At 36.1% G+C, this 13,745-nt stretch overlaps 1 protein-coding gene across 3 annotated transcripts in view; it reads right to left on the bottom strand.

Annotated features, from left to right (window-relative positions):
• Positions 1 to 13,745, bottom strand: part of RASA2 (RAS p21 protein activator 2) — a 122,682-nt gene that overhangs the window by 70,156 nt on the left and 38,781 nt on the right. For all 3 annotated transcript variants that reach the window (XM_032852370.1, XM_032852369.1, XM_032852371.1), the window contains exon 4: positions 9,373 to 9,467. In XM_032852370.1, the coding sequence (XP_032708261.1) occupies positions 9,373 to 9,467 (95 nt within the window). The remainder of the gene's footprint in view (positions 1 to 9,372; positions 9,468 to 13,745) is intronic.

The following is a 13,745-nucleotide window of genomic DNA, read 5'->3' as shown; positions in this document are numbered from 1 at the left end:
TAACTAAAATCTTAAAAAAAAAAAAAAATACAACCCCTGCTATTTAAGAGTGACCCAGAAGAGGTCCATGATATGTAGTAATTTTTCATATTTCTCAACTAGATTTTTGAATCATCTATGCTGTCAGGCCAGCATACATGTCACTTGCCTAGCGAATGAGCCTAGCCAACTGCATCAACATTTGAATCTCAAAGCAGTTTTACTTTTTTTTTTTTTTAAAGATTTTATTTATTTATTTGACAGACAGAGATCACAAGTAGGCAGAGAAGCAGGCAGAGAGAGATAGGAGGAAACAGACTCTCTGCTAAGCAGAGAGCCCGATGCGGGGCTCGATCCCAGGACCTGGGATCATGACCTGAGCTGAAGGCAGAGGCTTTAACCCACTGAGCCACCCAGGCGCCCCAGCAGTTTTACTATTTTAACATATACGCATTTTATGGTAGAAACTGTATGGTGGAAACTGGTATGGTATAGTATTGGTATGGTAGAAATTTTAATGCTAACAGGGCATTCCCAACTGTCTCTCAGGAAATGTCTAGGATCTACTCTATTTCTAAAACAACAGAAACTGTTAAAACAGAGTATAATAATTTCATTCACAACTAAAAATCATAGCACCGTATCAAGCAAGGTCTAGAAATTAAAAAAAAAAAAAAAAGTATCTACGTAATGGGATTCTACCAGGAATCATTATCACTGAGTCACAGCCTACCTACTATGTTCATTATTCCTACTGGCTGTTAAAAAGACCTTTCCTTTGGTATTAGTCAACAATAACGTAACTGTGTATTTAACTGGGTCAAGAAAAGAGTGGAGACAGGACACAAGACATTTATTATTAGGGTGGGACACTAAAATTAAAAAGCACTACGAACTAAATCAAGGAAATTATAATTTCTAAACTGTAAAACACTACCTCACCGTATACTTTAAACATGGGAATATATACATGATACTTAGTAAAAGTAGTAAGATACAAATCAGGTTGTATAATATAATGTTAATTTGTAAAAATAAAATGTACTATATATATTACTATATAAATTTACTATAAGGTCATCTACTAAAATATTGATAGAAGTTACCTTTGGTTGGTAGGATTTCAGAATTTTTTGCTCACCTAGATTTTTTTTTTTTTTAAAGGTTCCTGCTGAGGAAGATCAGTATTTTTTTTTTTAAGATTTTATTTATTTATTTGACAGACAGAGATCACAAGTGGGCAGAGAGGCAGGCAGAGAGAGAGGAAGGGAAGCAGGCTTCCTGCTAAGCAGAGAGCCTGATGTGGGGCTCGATTCCAGGACCCCGGGATCATGACCTGAGCTGAAGGCAGAGGCTTTAACCCACTGAGCCACCCAGGTGCCCCGGCTCACCTAGATTTTTAAAATTTCTACTACCAATGTGTCCTGGTTTTTAGCCAAAAAAAAAAAAAAAACAAAAACAAAAAAAAAACTTTTAAAAATTATTTAAAGCTACTTCTTAGTGTTAGAAGCCCAAACCTATTAACATTTTAGGAAAAAATATTTAGAATTCCTTAATATATTCACATAAAAGTTTAGTTTCATTTATATCTGTTATCATTTCATAGATCTGGATTGTCGCAAAACAAGTTTGGTGTTTTTCGTTTTTCTGGGGGTTGTTTTTGTTTTTTGGAGAGGGCAGTTCTGAGTTCAGCAAAACATTTCCTAGTCTCCTCTGAAGCCAGGTGATAGTGACCAGGGACAGTCATATCATACAATTCTGGCCCCTAGATATAAGTAGATGTTGCTGGTGGGGCATCTGAATAAGCTTGTTGCATGAGACTCCCTAACTTCAGCAGTGGCTTGAGAAGCTAAAGGGCTTAAATAAAACAGTCTACAGTCTAATGATGCTGGGATATAAAAATTGGAGTCCAGGGCCCACCAAGGTAGAGTGCCACTGGCAAAAAGGCAGGCTTTCTGCTGGAATCTCTGAAAGACTATGCCTAAGGAGTAAGGGTGAACAACACTGACCAGCCTTTACAAAGACCAAAATTGGCCTAAAATCAGCTGAATCTCTAACTAGATTGAGGTGATCACCTGTAGATAGTAAGTAAATCTTCTCTGAAGGAAAAAAAGACCTTGTTATCCACAGCTTCAAATTATCTCTAAAATATTTCGTATTTTTAAATGTCTAGCATTCCATCAAAATTTATGAAGCATGACATATAAGACCATACACCAAAAAACAAAAATGAAAACAAAAACCAACAAAAAGCAGGAGATGCAGATGCTGGAGTTAACTGACAAGAGGTAGTTAAAATAGATGCTTACATTTTTTTAAGGCAGACAACAAAATGAAAAACCCAGCAAAAAATCTGATGAAGTGTATCGAATGAAAAGTTTAGAACTGGGCAACAAAATAACCAAAATGAAGATGTATTTAACAATGAATGAGCCATAGCCAAAATAAGAATTGGTGAAATGGGAGATTAGTCAGTGGCAAATATCCACAAAGAAGCACAGATAGGAAGAGAGCATAAAAGACATAAGAAACATAGGAAAATGGTCTATTATTCATGTAACAGGAGTCTCAGAAGACGAGACAGAAAAAATAGGGAAGGAAAAAAAATATATAGAAATAATTGCCCGGAATTTTCCAAAACCAAAGAAAGACATCAAGGTAGAGATTTAAGAGCCCCTAGGAACACCCACAGGAAAAAACATTAAGAAAACCATATGTAGGCAGAGCATAGTAAAACTAGTAAAAGCAAAAGATCAAAAGAAAATCTTAAAAGCAACTAGAGAAAAAGGAGACATTAGCTATAACGAAGCAACTACAAGATTCTGACAAGAACTATGTTTGAAAATAAACATGCAATGTGATTTGGTCCACAACTGCTTTCTTTTTTTAAATTAACATACAATGTATTGTTTGTTTCAGGGGTACAGGTCTGTGAGTCAACAGTTTTACACAATTCACAGCACTCACCACAGCAACACACCCTCCCCAACATCCATCACCCCACAACTGCTTTCTTATTATCCAATCTCCTAAGGGAGGTTCAATGATAAAACAGTGTAACTTTCTTATATGTCAGGAAATATTGGAAGACCAAATACTTGGCACTGTATTCTATATGTTTTATTTAAAGTAAACCAAATTTTTGGGAACTATTATACTACATGCCTTTTATAGCAATGACTACATTAGGTTGATACATGCAATTATATCACATTAATTTATACTAGAACAGCATATTTAGGAACTTATATTACTCTGGCACTGTCTGAAGGTTTCATAATATGCTAGCTTTACTTCAAATACTTTTATAAAAGTTCACACAGAAAAATCTGTGATCATTTTAATGGTACCATACAGAAGATATCATACGAATTTCTGCATACAGTTTGGGAAACTCAGGTGTATTATAGGCATCTGGGCAAAACCCAATGCACACACTTTGGTCTAGGCTTTTTTTTTTTTTAAGTTTTTATCACAAAACACTGAATTATAACAATCATTCCACATAAAAGAACTCAGTATTATTTCGACTGGTGAGAAGTTTTCTTCATTCGAGGGGGGGGGGATCCCAACTTCGTAATTTCCACATATTTTCACATATAGTAATTAGCTGTAAGATCATTTTGGACACAACTGACTAGCAGATGAAAAACAAAATAAAGGATTTATTTAATCTCTCTTATTTACAGAGGAATCTGTTTTTCCTCTGTGAAGACTTATTTATTACAATCTAGAATGGCTCCTTTGTTATTTCATGTTTACAAATTTACAAATGAAGTTTCTTCATGAAACAATGAATTACACCTTTACATTCATTATATTTTAATCAGGCATGTTAAAAAAATGTATGTATTATTAGGTATAATCACTGCATGTTATTTTTAACACTTGTTTAAATAGGTAGGGGAGAGGACATACTAAAAAAAACAATAACCATAAAACAATCAATAACTTACAGCATGATCCAAAGTTCAAGATAAGCTTGTTGGTAACGAGGTAATTCGAAGACATGACTGATAGCATATCTAGATTTACTGCTTGTACAAGTTGTGTGAGACATACAGCCCTAATAAGAGTACCAACTCTCTGTAATCAGTCTTATGTGAAGGCATGCTCTTTATCACAGAACCTAAGAACTAAAGAAAGGAAAAATATTTCATGTTTGTTGTGAGTTCCAGCACTACATAGCTAACAGCATGGTTGCAGATCACTGAAGCCAAAAGAGGATGTATAAATAGAGGCACCAACACAATCCAAATTAACTTCATTTGTGTGGCAAAGAATAGTAGAAAGAGGGGCGCCTGGGTGGCTCAGTGGGTTAAATCCTCTGCCTTCAGCTCAGGTCATGATCCCAGGGTCCTGGGATCGAGCCCCACATCGGACTCTCTGCTTGGCAGGGAGCCTGCTTCCTCTCCTCTCTCTCTCTGCCTGCCTCTCTGCCTACTTGTGATCTCTCTGTCAAATAAATAAATAAAATCTTAAAAAAAAAAAAAGAATAGTAGAAAGAACACCAAGTGAAGTAGGACAGTAACCACAACCAGAAATTAAGGAAAAGACTGCTTCAAAAAGGAATGGTCAACATTATGAAAAGCTACTGAACGATCATGTAAGAGGAGGACTGAAAAATATACACCAGACTTATTGACACAATGTCATGGGTAACATTAGTGAGAGCCCTTTGTGCTCTCCCTCTGGCTCATTGCGGGGTATGAAGGCAGATCAGAGTGGGTTCAGAAGAGAATGTTTCAATCTACAGGGAATAACTACAAAACAAAAACAAAAAAAGAACAGAAAAAGAAGTGTAGGAAAATGCACTCATGAAATATTAATAATGTCTTGAATGTCTGAAAAGAAAACTGAAAATAACTGACATTATTAAGAGCAATAATAAAGGATATGGGAAACAGTCCAAGTTAAGAGGTTTAGTGTTCTTTGTAACTTTCAACTGTTTTGGTATAAAACCCATTTTTTCCTACTATTGGGATCTTTTCAATTCAAGGCTAAATTACGTTTCTGCATGTTACTTCCCTACAACTTCAGAACTGAAGGGAATCCGATACACTGAGGTTCTCACTTGAAAGATGAAAAGCCTCAGACAACAACAGGTTAGCAACTGTTTTGGATACAAATGACAATCAGTCATTTTGACAATTAGTCAAATGACAATTAGCTAGGAAATGAAACATCTTCTTCCCTTCTGAAGTAGATATGCCAATCATTTCCTCTACTTAAACCCCTTTCCTAGGGATCATGCCTCCCAAAGCCCCAGAACGGACTGCACTACAGTGACTTTACCCCTCCGCCCCCATCATACCAATTAGAATGCAGAAGACATCTGACCCTAGTTGGGTCAAATTCTCTAAATTGTGGCAGAAAACTAAATTAGACCTCAGAAAGTGAGGGGCTGTATGGTCATGTAAACTCAAAGACTGATGTGGGCATTTTTTTTTTTAGCTGTCAACAAGAGATTAGAGAGAAGCAGAGGTGAGAAAGATGTAATCTCATCAGATGTACAAAAATACAAGGGAATCTCATCATTAATGTTTTTTCCCTTTCATTTTGCAAAGTGAATAATATTAAAATGAAAGGACACGACAGAGAGAAAATATTAACTATTCATTTTACAAAATGAGAGAGAAAGGAAAAAACACTATTTAAACAGTGAGTACTTCTACTCAATAAGCACAGTGAGCAAACAAGTGGGAAGAAATCAATCGGGGATCTCAGTTCCCAGTGCCCCTTGCAGTATCTAAGGCTGCACTGAGTGGAAGTCCACAGTATAAAAATACAATATATATTTTTTATTTGGTCCCAAATGCAAGTCAACTATTTTATGTAGTGATCAAGCAGAAACGAAACAAACCACCCAATATTTCAGGATACTTTATGAGAAATTAAAATCTTATAAATAATTTAGACTCTGTGAACTGTATCTAGTTTATTATTGTAAGAACCTGACCTCCACTTCAGAGGCAGCTCCTCAGTAAATGTCAGCTCTCACTGAGCATACTGAAGTTCTTGCAATTATTCCCCAACAAGTTCCCCAGGAACTTTCAAATGCCCCTCCCTTTTTCTTGGAGCTAATTTGAGTAGGCTTCTGTTCCTTATACTCAACGTGTCCCCTCCTAATAATATGCTGAAGCCTTTTCATGACCAAAACTACAAGAGTGAAAAGCAGTAAAGCACTGTGGTTAGGAATTTTAGACTCAGACTTGATCACTATTGAAACCACAGCTCCATCACCTAAAAGTTCTGATTTTGGAGATGTCATTTAACCTCTTTCAATCCATTTTCTGTATTTATAAAATGGGGTAATGCTACCTACACCTCATAATGCTTTTCTGAAGATTAAATGAAAAAATGTACATTAAGTACATAATACTGTGCTTCATATATACCGTTTAATCACTAATAGTAATTACTACGTGGAATTCCTACTGAACTCAATCGTTTCCATAGCTTCCTATTATGGCTCCACCAACTGCTATTCTTTCCATATTTTTGTAAAATTTTATAAACTTTATCCAAGTGAACAAATTTATTAACAAAGTAGGATGTATATGAGTCAGGCTGCTTATTCTACCTTTTCTAGGCTCACAAAGTTAATGTAGTATTTCTAGATCAGTTTTAGAGCCAAACAACATTTCCAGTAGTACCATATTAACCTGAAAGGTGTTCTGTATCCCTCCCACCCACTAAAGTTACTCTTCCTCCTAAAATTTATTTTTAAAGAATTCGATCTTACTAATTATCATTTAAGCAAAAGACCTGTAAAGGTTAATAACTCACGGTCACGAAAATCACTTATAACAAATAAAAAATGCTGACATTATCTCTACAATCAAATGTTATTTCCAGAATTTTTATGTTTCAGAGATGAGCTTTACATACATCACTAAATAAAAGCTTATTATCCAATACTAATCTCTAATACCATCTCCAAGAATTACACAGAATATTCTAGAGAGATTTTACTTTTTGAGAGTTGGGGGCCTTAAATCTTTTAGCAAGTTTATGTTTATATTTTTATTGGAACTTCAATAAACTACATCTTAAAATAATCCTCAAATTCACTTTATACCAAATTCTCAAAGCCTTTTCTTATTTTACATTTTTTTTTTAAAGATTTTATTTATTTATTTGACAAACAGACACAGTGAAAGAGGGAACACAGGCAGGGACAGTGGGAGAGGGAGAAGCTGGCCTCCTGCTGCACAGGGAGCCCGATGTGGGGCTTGATCCCAGGACTCTGGAATCATGACCTGAGCCGAAGGCAGATGCCCAATGACTGAGTCACCCAGGCACCCCCTTATCTTGCTTTCTGTTAAAATAATTAAAAAGGAAAACTGATACTTTAAAAACTTTCCTATCTGCCTTTGGGTAAAGTTATATTATGGAAATGGAAAGGACCACCTGAGCTACTGCCATTAGACAGGTATTTTACATATGTGTAGCAACTGATAGCTTTCACAACACTGTTAAAGACATTTCACTTAATTCTATCATACGAGTCGTTGCAACTTTTATTTCCATTCTATAGAACTAAAATTCAAGGTCAGTGAAGTAACCACATATGAAAATTAGGACCTAAATTTTTTTACTTCTTGTGTAAAAGCTTTTCTATTTTGTCAAACTGCCTCTCACCTGGGTCGTACACAATAGTGGCTAAGTGTGATCTGAATTTCAGTTATTGCCAAATGGGAAGAAAAGAGCATTAAAATGAGGCTGAGTGAACAGAACAGTCAAAGTTTCAATTGTATTTTGTACTTAAGAAGGGGTTTTATATACAAATACTTAAGTTTTTGAGAATTTAATCGAAGAGAATGCTTGAGAGGTTAGGAGGACACAGAGACACAGGCACTTTATTTGCAAATATCTGTGGGTGTATATGCAGCACTTTTTTCTTGTCTTAAACTTCTGTTTGAGTCACAGTGGCAAATTATAACTTCTTTGAGAGGAAGAATTCTGCTTGCAGTATGTCGTCCTCAGGTTTCACAATTCTTACCGTATTTTATAAATAAACAGTTACCAAAAAAAGGATTCCCTTTAGGGGCGCCTGGATGGCTCAGTGGGTTAAAGCCTCTGCCTTCTGCTCAGGTCATGATCCCTGGATCCTGGGATTGAGTCCCAAGTCGGGCTCTCTGCTCAGCAGGGAGCCTGCCTCCCCTCTCTCTCTCTCACTCTTTCTCTCTCTCTGCCTGACTCTGCCCACTTGTGATTTCCGTCTGTCAAATAAATAAATAAAATCTTAGGGAAAAAAAAAAAGGACTCCTTTTAGATAGAAATAACAATTTCTAAGAGCAACTCAGACTTTTCAAAAACAAACAGAAAGTTAAGCTGCTTGGCTAAACATACATCTTTATTCACATATAGATCTGTAAGACCTCTTATTTTGGCAAGAGGAAAGAAGAGCTTTAAAAAGAGGAATGACATCTTTTCAAATAAAAAGAAGGGTGAAGAACAGGAAGAGTGGGAGAGGGAATGAAAGGCTCTGCAAGGTGGGCTCAAGCATGGTTTGAATGAATAACATTTTCCCAAGACTAGTTTATTAAAAGAGTAAACAGAGCATCCTGGTTAGAAGAGATGAAATCACAGACTTCTAGGACTCTCCTCAAAGTCAGAATTAATAAAACACATTTTTTTCTCTTAAAAAATTTTCCCATCTTGGGGCGCCTGGGTGGCTCAGTGGGTTAAGCCGCTGCCTTCGGCTCAGGTCATGATCCCAGGGTCCTGGGATCGAGCCCCGCATTAGGCTCTCTGCACAGCGGGGAGCCTGCTTCCCTTCCTCTCTCTGCCTGCCTCTCTGCCTACTTGTGATCTCTGCCTGTCAAATAAATAAATAAAATCTTAAAAAAAAAAAAAAAATTCCCATCTTAAAAAAAGTTAATAATCTGTCACGGTGACTCAAACAAAAGAACTAAAACAGGAAATGTCCCCCCAGTATAACCTCCCCAAACTCAGACACCCACCCACAATGTGCAGTGTTTTTGAATTCATGTGACAAGGCATTTCTTTCTTTCTTTCTTTTTTTAAAGATTTTATTTATTTATTTATTTATTTATTTGACAGACAGAGATCACAAGTAGGCAGAGAGGCAGGCAGAGAGAGAGTAGGAAACAGGTTCCCCGCTGAGCAGAGAGCCCGATGCGGGGCTCGATCCCAGGACCCTGAGATCATGACCTGAGCCGAAGGCAGAGGCTTAACCCACTGAGCCAACCAGGCGCCCCAAGGCATTTCTTTCCAGTTACATTTTACCTAAAGGTCTATAATATTTGGTCCCAGAATTTAAAATAATGTATGACAAGCACTGTCTATAGAAACTAGTATAGTTTGTTTTCCACTTACTTTCTGTATGCTGACAGTCTCTCACATCAGCTAAGCCTTAATATTTACCTGAACCTCTGAATTGGAATCAACAGGCTGTAGTGAAAACCAGGTTTCTTTGCCACTGTGGTTACACAAATCTTCTTTTTTGATGGCTACTTTTCCTACAGGGAAAAAAATACAAGGGAAACATATTTTGTATCATCATTAGCACTATAATGTATAATACTCTACAGATAATATTTTAAAATAATTTGTACCTATTGATACAAAAAAAATCCATTTTTATAAAGTATTTTTTTTCCTCATTAAACTTTTGTTTTAATGGGTCTCAAAACTCTCTGACAGATTTTTGGTCAAGGTGTTTTTTATATTCTAAGGAATGAAAAAGTGCTTCATTTCCCCCTTTCCCTTGGCAGACCCTTTTCTGGGTCATTGTGAATGAGGGGATTAGACAAAAACTTAGTTATATTTACATGCAACTGCATTTCTGAGTACTTATTCAGATTCACATTCTCACCCAGAATACATTCCTTGTAAAAAGCAATATACAATGATAGTGCAAACTAATCCTCCCAACCAGTTAACACTATGAATAAACCATATATTTAGGGAGACATATCTCCATTTAATAAGAGTTCATAAGGGGCACCTGGGTGGCTCAGTGGGTTAAAGCCTCTGCCTTCAGCACAGGTCATGACCCCAGGGTCCTGGGATCCAGCCCCACACCAGGCTCTCTGCTCAGCAGGGAGCCTGCTTCTCTCTCTCTCTCTGTCTGCCTCTCTACCTACTTGTAATCTCCGTCTGTCAAATAAATAAATAAAATCTTAAAAAAAAAAAAAAAAAAAGAGTTCATAAGTTTCAATTAAAAGAAAAACAGTATCATACATCACTAACAATACTGAAAACTGACTTGAAAATTATGGAAGATTAAAACAGTAATTTTAAAATCTGTTTTTATCAAAACACTATCAACACTGCTTATGCTGCTTCAATGCATACACACACACACACACACACACACACACACAAAATCAGGGCAGTTCCCTAAAGAGTTTCCACCTCTCAGAGAAAGATACAGTACAATGAACAAAGTTGTATGAGAGGAAGAAACAGAAATGTTCTTATTATAATGAAGTATTTGCCATGTTGGTACAAAGCATTTCCTTCCTCAATTCGTTTTAAGAAACTGACATAGATTTTGCATATGACTGACAATTTATTTCAAGATTCTACACAAAAGCTTCAACAAAAGATGTGTATCAAAGTCAAAGTATGCTTTCTTCTATAAAATAAGAACTTTTGCTTTAAGGGCCCTAATTATACTTCATTTCCTTTCTCTTCTATCTTGGTCTTTTAGTTCCACATTTGAAAACTTTTAGGACAGTAAAAAATTTTCTGTCAAGATACACCAACTTTTTGTGTATCAAGTGGAAAGGAAAGATAGGACAAGAAAACCCAGAAAAACCTTTAAAATTCTATTTTGGAATTAGGTAGTGGTGATGGTTCCCCAAATCTGTGAATATATACAATGTGTGCATTGTATGTTAAGAGAGTGAGTTTTATGGCATGTGAATTACACCTCAATAAAAAATTGTTGTTAAAAAAATTTAACCACATTAAAATTTTGATAAGCTTATCTTTCTTTTCATGACCCGGAACTCAAACTACAAACATTATCTATATACATGTAATTTTAAGGAAAACATTAAAATACACAGCTACAAATATTTTCTTTAGAGGGGCAACTGTATTAATATACAACCCAAAAGAGAAGAACTGAAAAATCATCAACTAGATCTAGTAACACATAAAGCTTAAAACACGTAAAATTTTTAAAATTAATAAACTGGTCTCACAATAAGCACAAATCTTTCCAACTTCCTTTAAAATATACTGGATGAGGAGTGCCTGGATGGCTCAGTGGGTTAAGCCTCTGCCTTCGGCTCAGGTCATGATCTCAGGGTCCTGGGATGGAGCCCCACATCGGGCTCTCTGCTCAGCGGGGAGCCTGCCTCCTCCTCTCTCTCTCTCTGCCTGCCTCTCTGCCTGCTTGTGATCTCTGTCAAATAAATAAATAAAATCTTTACAAAAATATGTATATATATATACTGGATGAAATCTAACGTAAAGGCCAAAATCTTCTTGTGAATATATGGAATTATAATTCATTCAAATTTTGTTAAGAAACGGCATCATGAAAATAATATACTTCAGCCTTTGTTTGGTTAAATTTAAGATACAAAATGATGGGAAAACAGAAATTCTTCCAGTACCAAATACAGACTAAAAGCCAAGTACAGGATTTAGGTACTAACTGTAACAACAAAATATTCTTTATACTGTTGAAGAAATTTAGGTTAAGAGTCAAATTGCACAAATCTCTTGAAACATTTTACCTACAGATTTTATCAAATCCCTGACAAATCAATACAATACCAGGAATGGCTTAGAATATAGAATATGACAAAGTATTAAATATCTCATATCACAATGGATCATGATTAATATAATTCTTTCAAGCAGTTCCATTTACCACTGATTCCACTTCAGGTATAAACATTAAGGCAATGTATAACAGTTTGATACATATATACGCACACATGTACCTACAGAAATAGATTTATAAATCCCATAGCTGAAGTTCTTGCATTTCAAGAACAACTCATTTCCCCCATTAAGAATCTTGATATCTATGCATCGTTTGTGTTCTCTCCCCAGAAAAAATGCACAGATGTTATCTGGCATATAATTTTAAAAGAGTTTACTCACCATCCAGAAACTAACTGGCATATTCCTGGTTAAGAGCCCTATCCTATAATTTTCAGGATTTTTAGATTTATACATAATTGATGAATATATATGCAAATATACATGTGTGTATATGTGTTGATATTAAAAGTATCACCAAAGCAAGCTCCCAACTTAAAAAACAGGGTTTTTAAAAAAGTTTATTTGGGGAGCGCCTGGGTGGCTCAGTGGGTTAAGCCTCTGCCTTCAGCTCAGGTGATGATCTCAGGGTCCTGGGATTGAGCCCCACATTGGGCTCTTTGCTCAGCAGGGAGCCTGCCTCCCCCTCTCTCTGTCTGCTTGTGATCTCTCTCTGTCAAATAAATAAATAAAAATCTTTTAAAAAATAAAATAATAAAATAAAATAGTTTATTTGGAAGTTTACTGGTTTGATTGATTCATTTACTCATTCAACAACTAATCACAATGGCACAGTGCTTTAAATGTTGATGTGATTTCCAGACTCCCCTAACCAAAGTATACTTCACCAGTCATGCCTCTAAATCCTAGAGTAAGAATCTATTCCATTTATGACTCACAACTCATATCACTGGATATACATCTTCTCTGTCACAGATGCGTTTCCCAAAAGAGAATACTCTCTTAGTTCATAAGCAAAAATTCCCAGAAGCCAAGTACCTCTTCTTCCTCCTATTTCAGATCTCATGCATCCATGGTACTCGCTATCATGAAAGAGTTGAATGGTTCTTGTCTTCTCAGAGGGAAACCCTTCTCTGATTAGCTGCATAAATTTTGTGCCTCTAATGGTCCCAAAGATAGTTTAGTGTTTACTATTTTGAACAAAGTTAAATCATTATTTAGTGGCTATGAAATCAACCACTAAAAACAAACAAACAAACAAAAACAAAAAAACAAACACAACAACAGCAACAAAACCTCCCAGGAACAAACTACCCAACAATTTAAAGGTACTCTTTCATTTCCCAACTGTCCTGACAAACTCACAGACAGCAAGAGCTTAGACGGAACATAAATACATATACATACACATACACACACCAGATGCTGTATTGGTTCCTTAAAATAAAACATGGAGAGGAAACACCATAAGAAATGAACGAACTGTGGGCACAGAAACCATCTCTGTTGGTCTCTAAGTAAAAAAAAAAAAAAAAGTATTCTCAGCTTTCCAGCACCACTTCTAAGCAGAATTTTTTTGCCATCTATAAAAGCTGTGTTATATTTGGGCCCCATTTTTAGACACAACGTATCCTTGGAAATTTCATCCTGATACAGATCACCAACTGGCAAATCTTGACAGTCCTGTTCTATGTGGACATTAGTAGAAATGGCTGAAAGAGCAGATAAAAGCAGTGACAACTGTGACTGCCTATACAGGATGAAAAAGGACCAGAAGACAAATTCTGGCAGATAGTCAACAACAGCAGTTCAGTCAACAGCAAAACTCTGATAACTTAGGAATAGAGTTTAGGTAGATACATTTTGTTCTCTGGTAGAAGTCCAGTATATCAATGGTCTCCAATAAATCATACTTCCTTGGTCTATGCCACTGTGTGGTCCCCTCTACCACAGACTCTGGGTTTGACCATGTCATTTGCTTTTGCCAAATGGGACATCAGCAAATGTGATGCAAACAGAATCTTAATAAACACCTGTGCAGTAGGGTTCAG

This window comes from Lontra canadensis, unplaced genomic scaffold (genome assembly GCF_010015895.1).
Source record: "Lontra canadensis isolate GAN:19392208 unplaced genomic scaffold, GSC_riverotter_1.0 scaffold6, whole genome shotgun sequence".
Classification (NCBI taxonomy): domain Eukaryota; kingdom Metazoa; phylum Chordata; class Mammalia; order Carnivora; family Mustelidae; genus Lontra; species Lontra canadensis.
The sequence above is the reverse complement of the archived record's forward strand: the minus strand, read 5'-3'. Positions and strand labels throughout refer to the sequence as shown.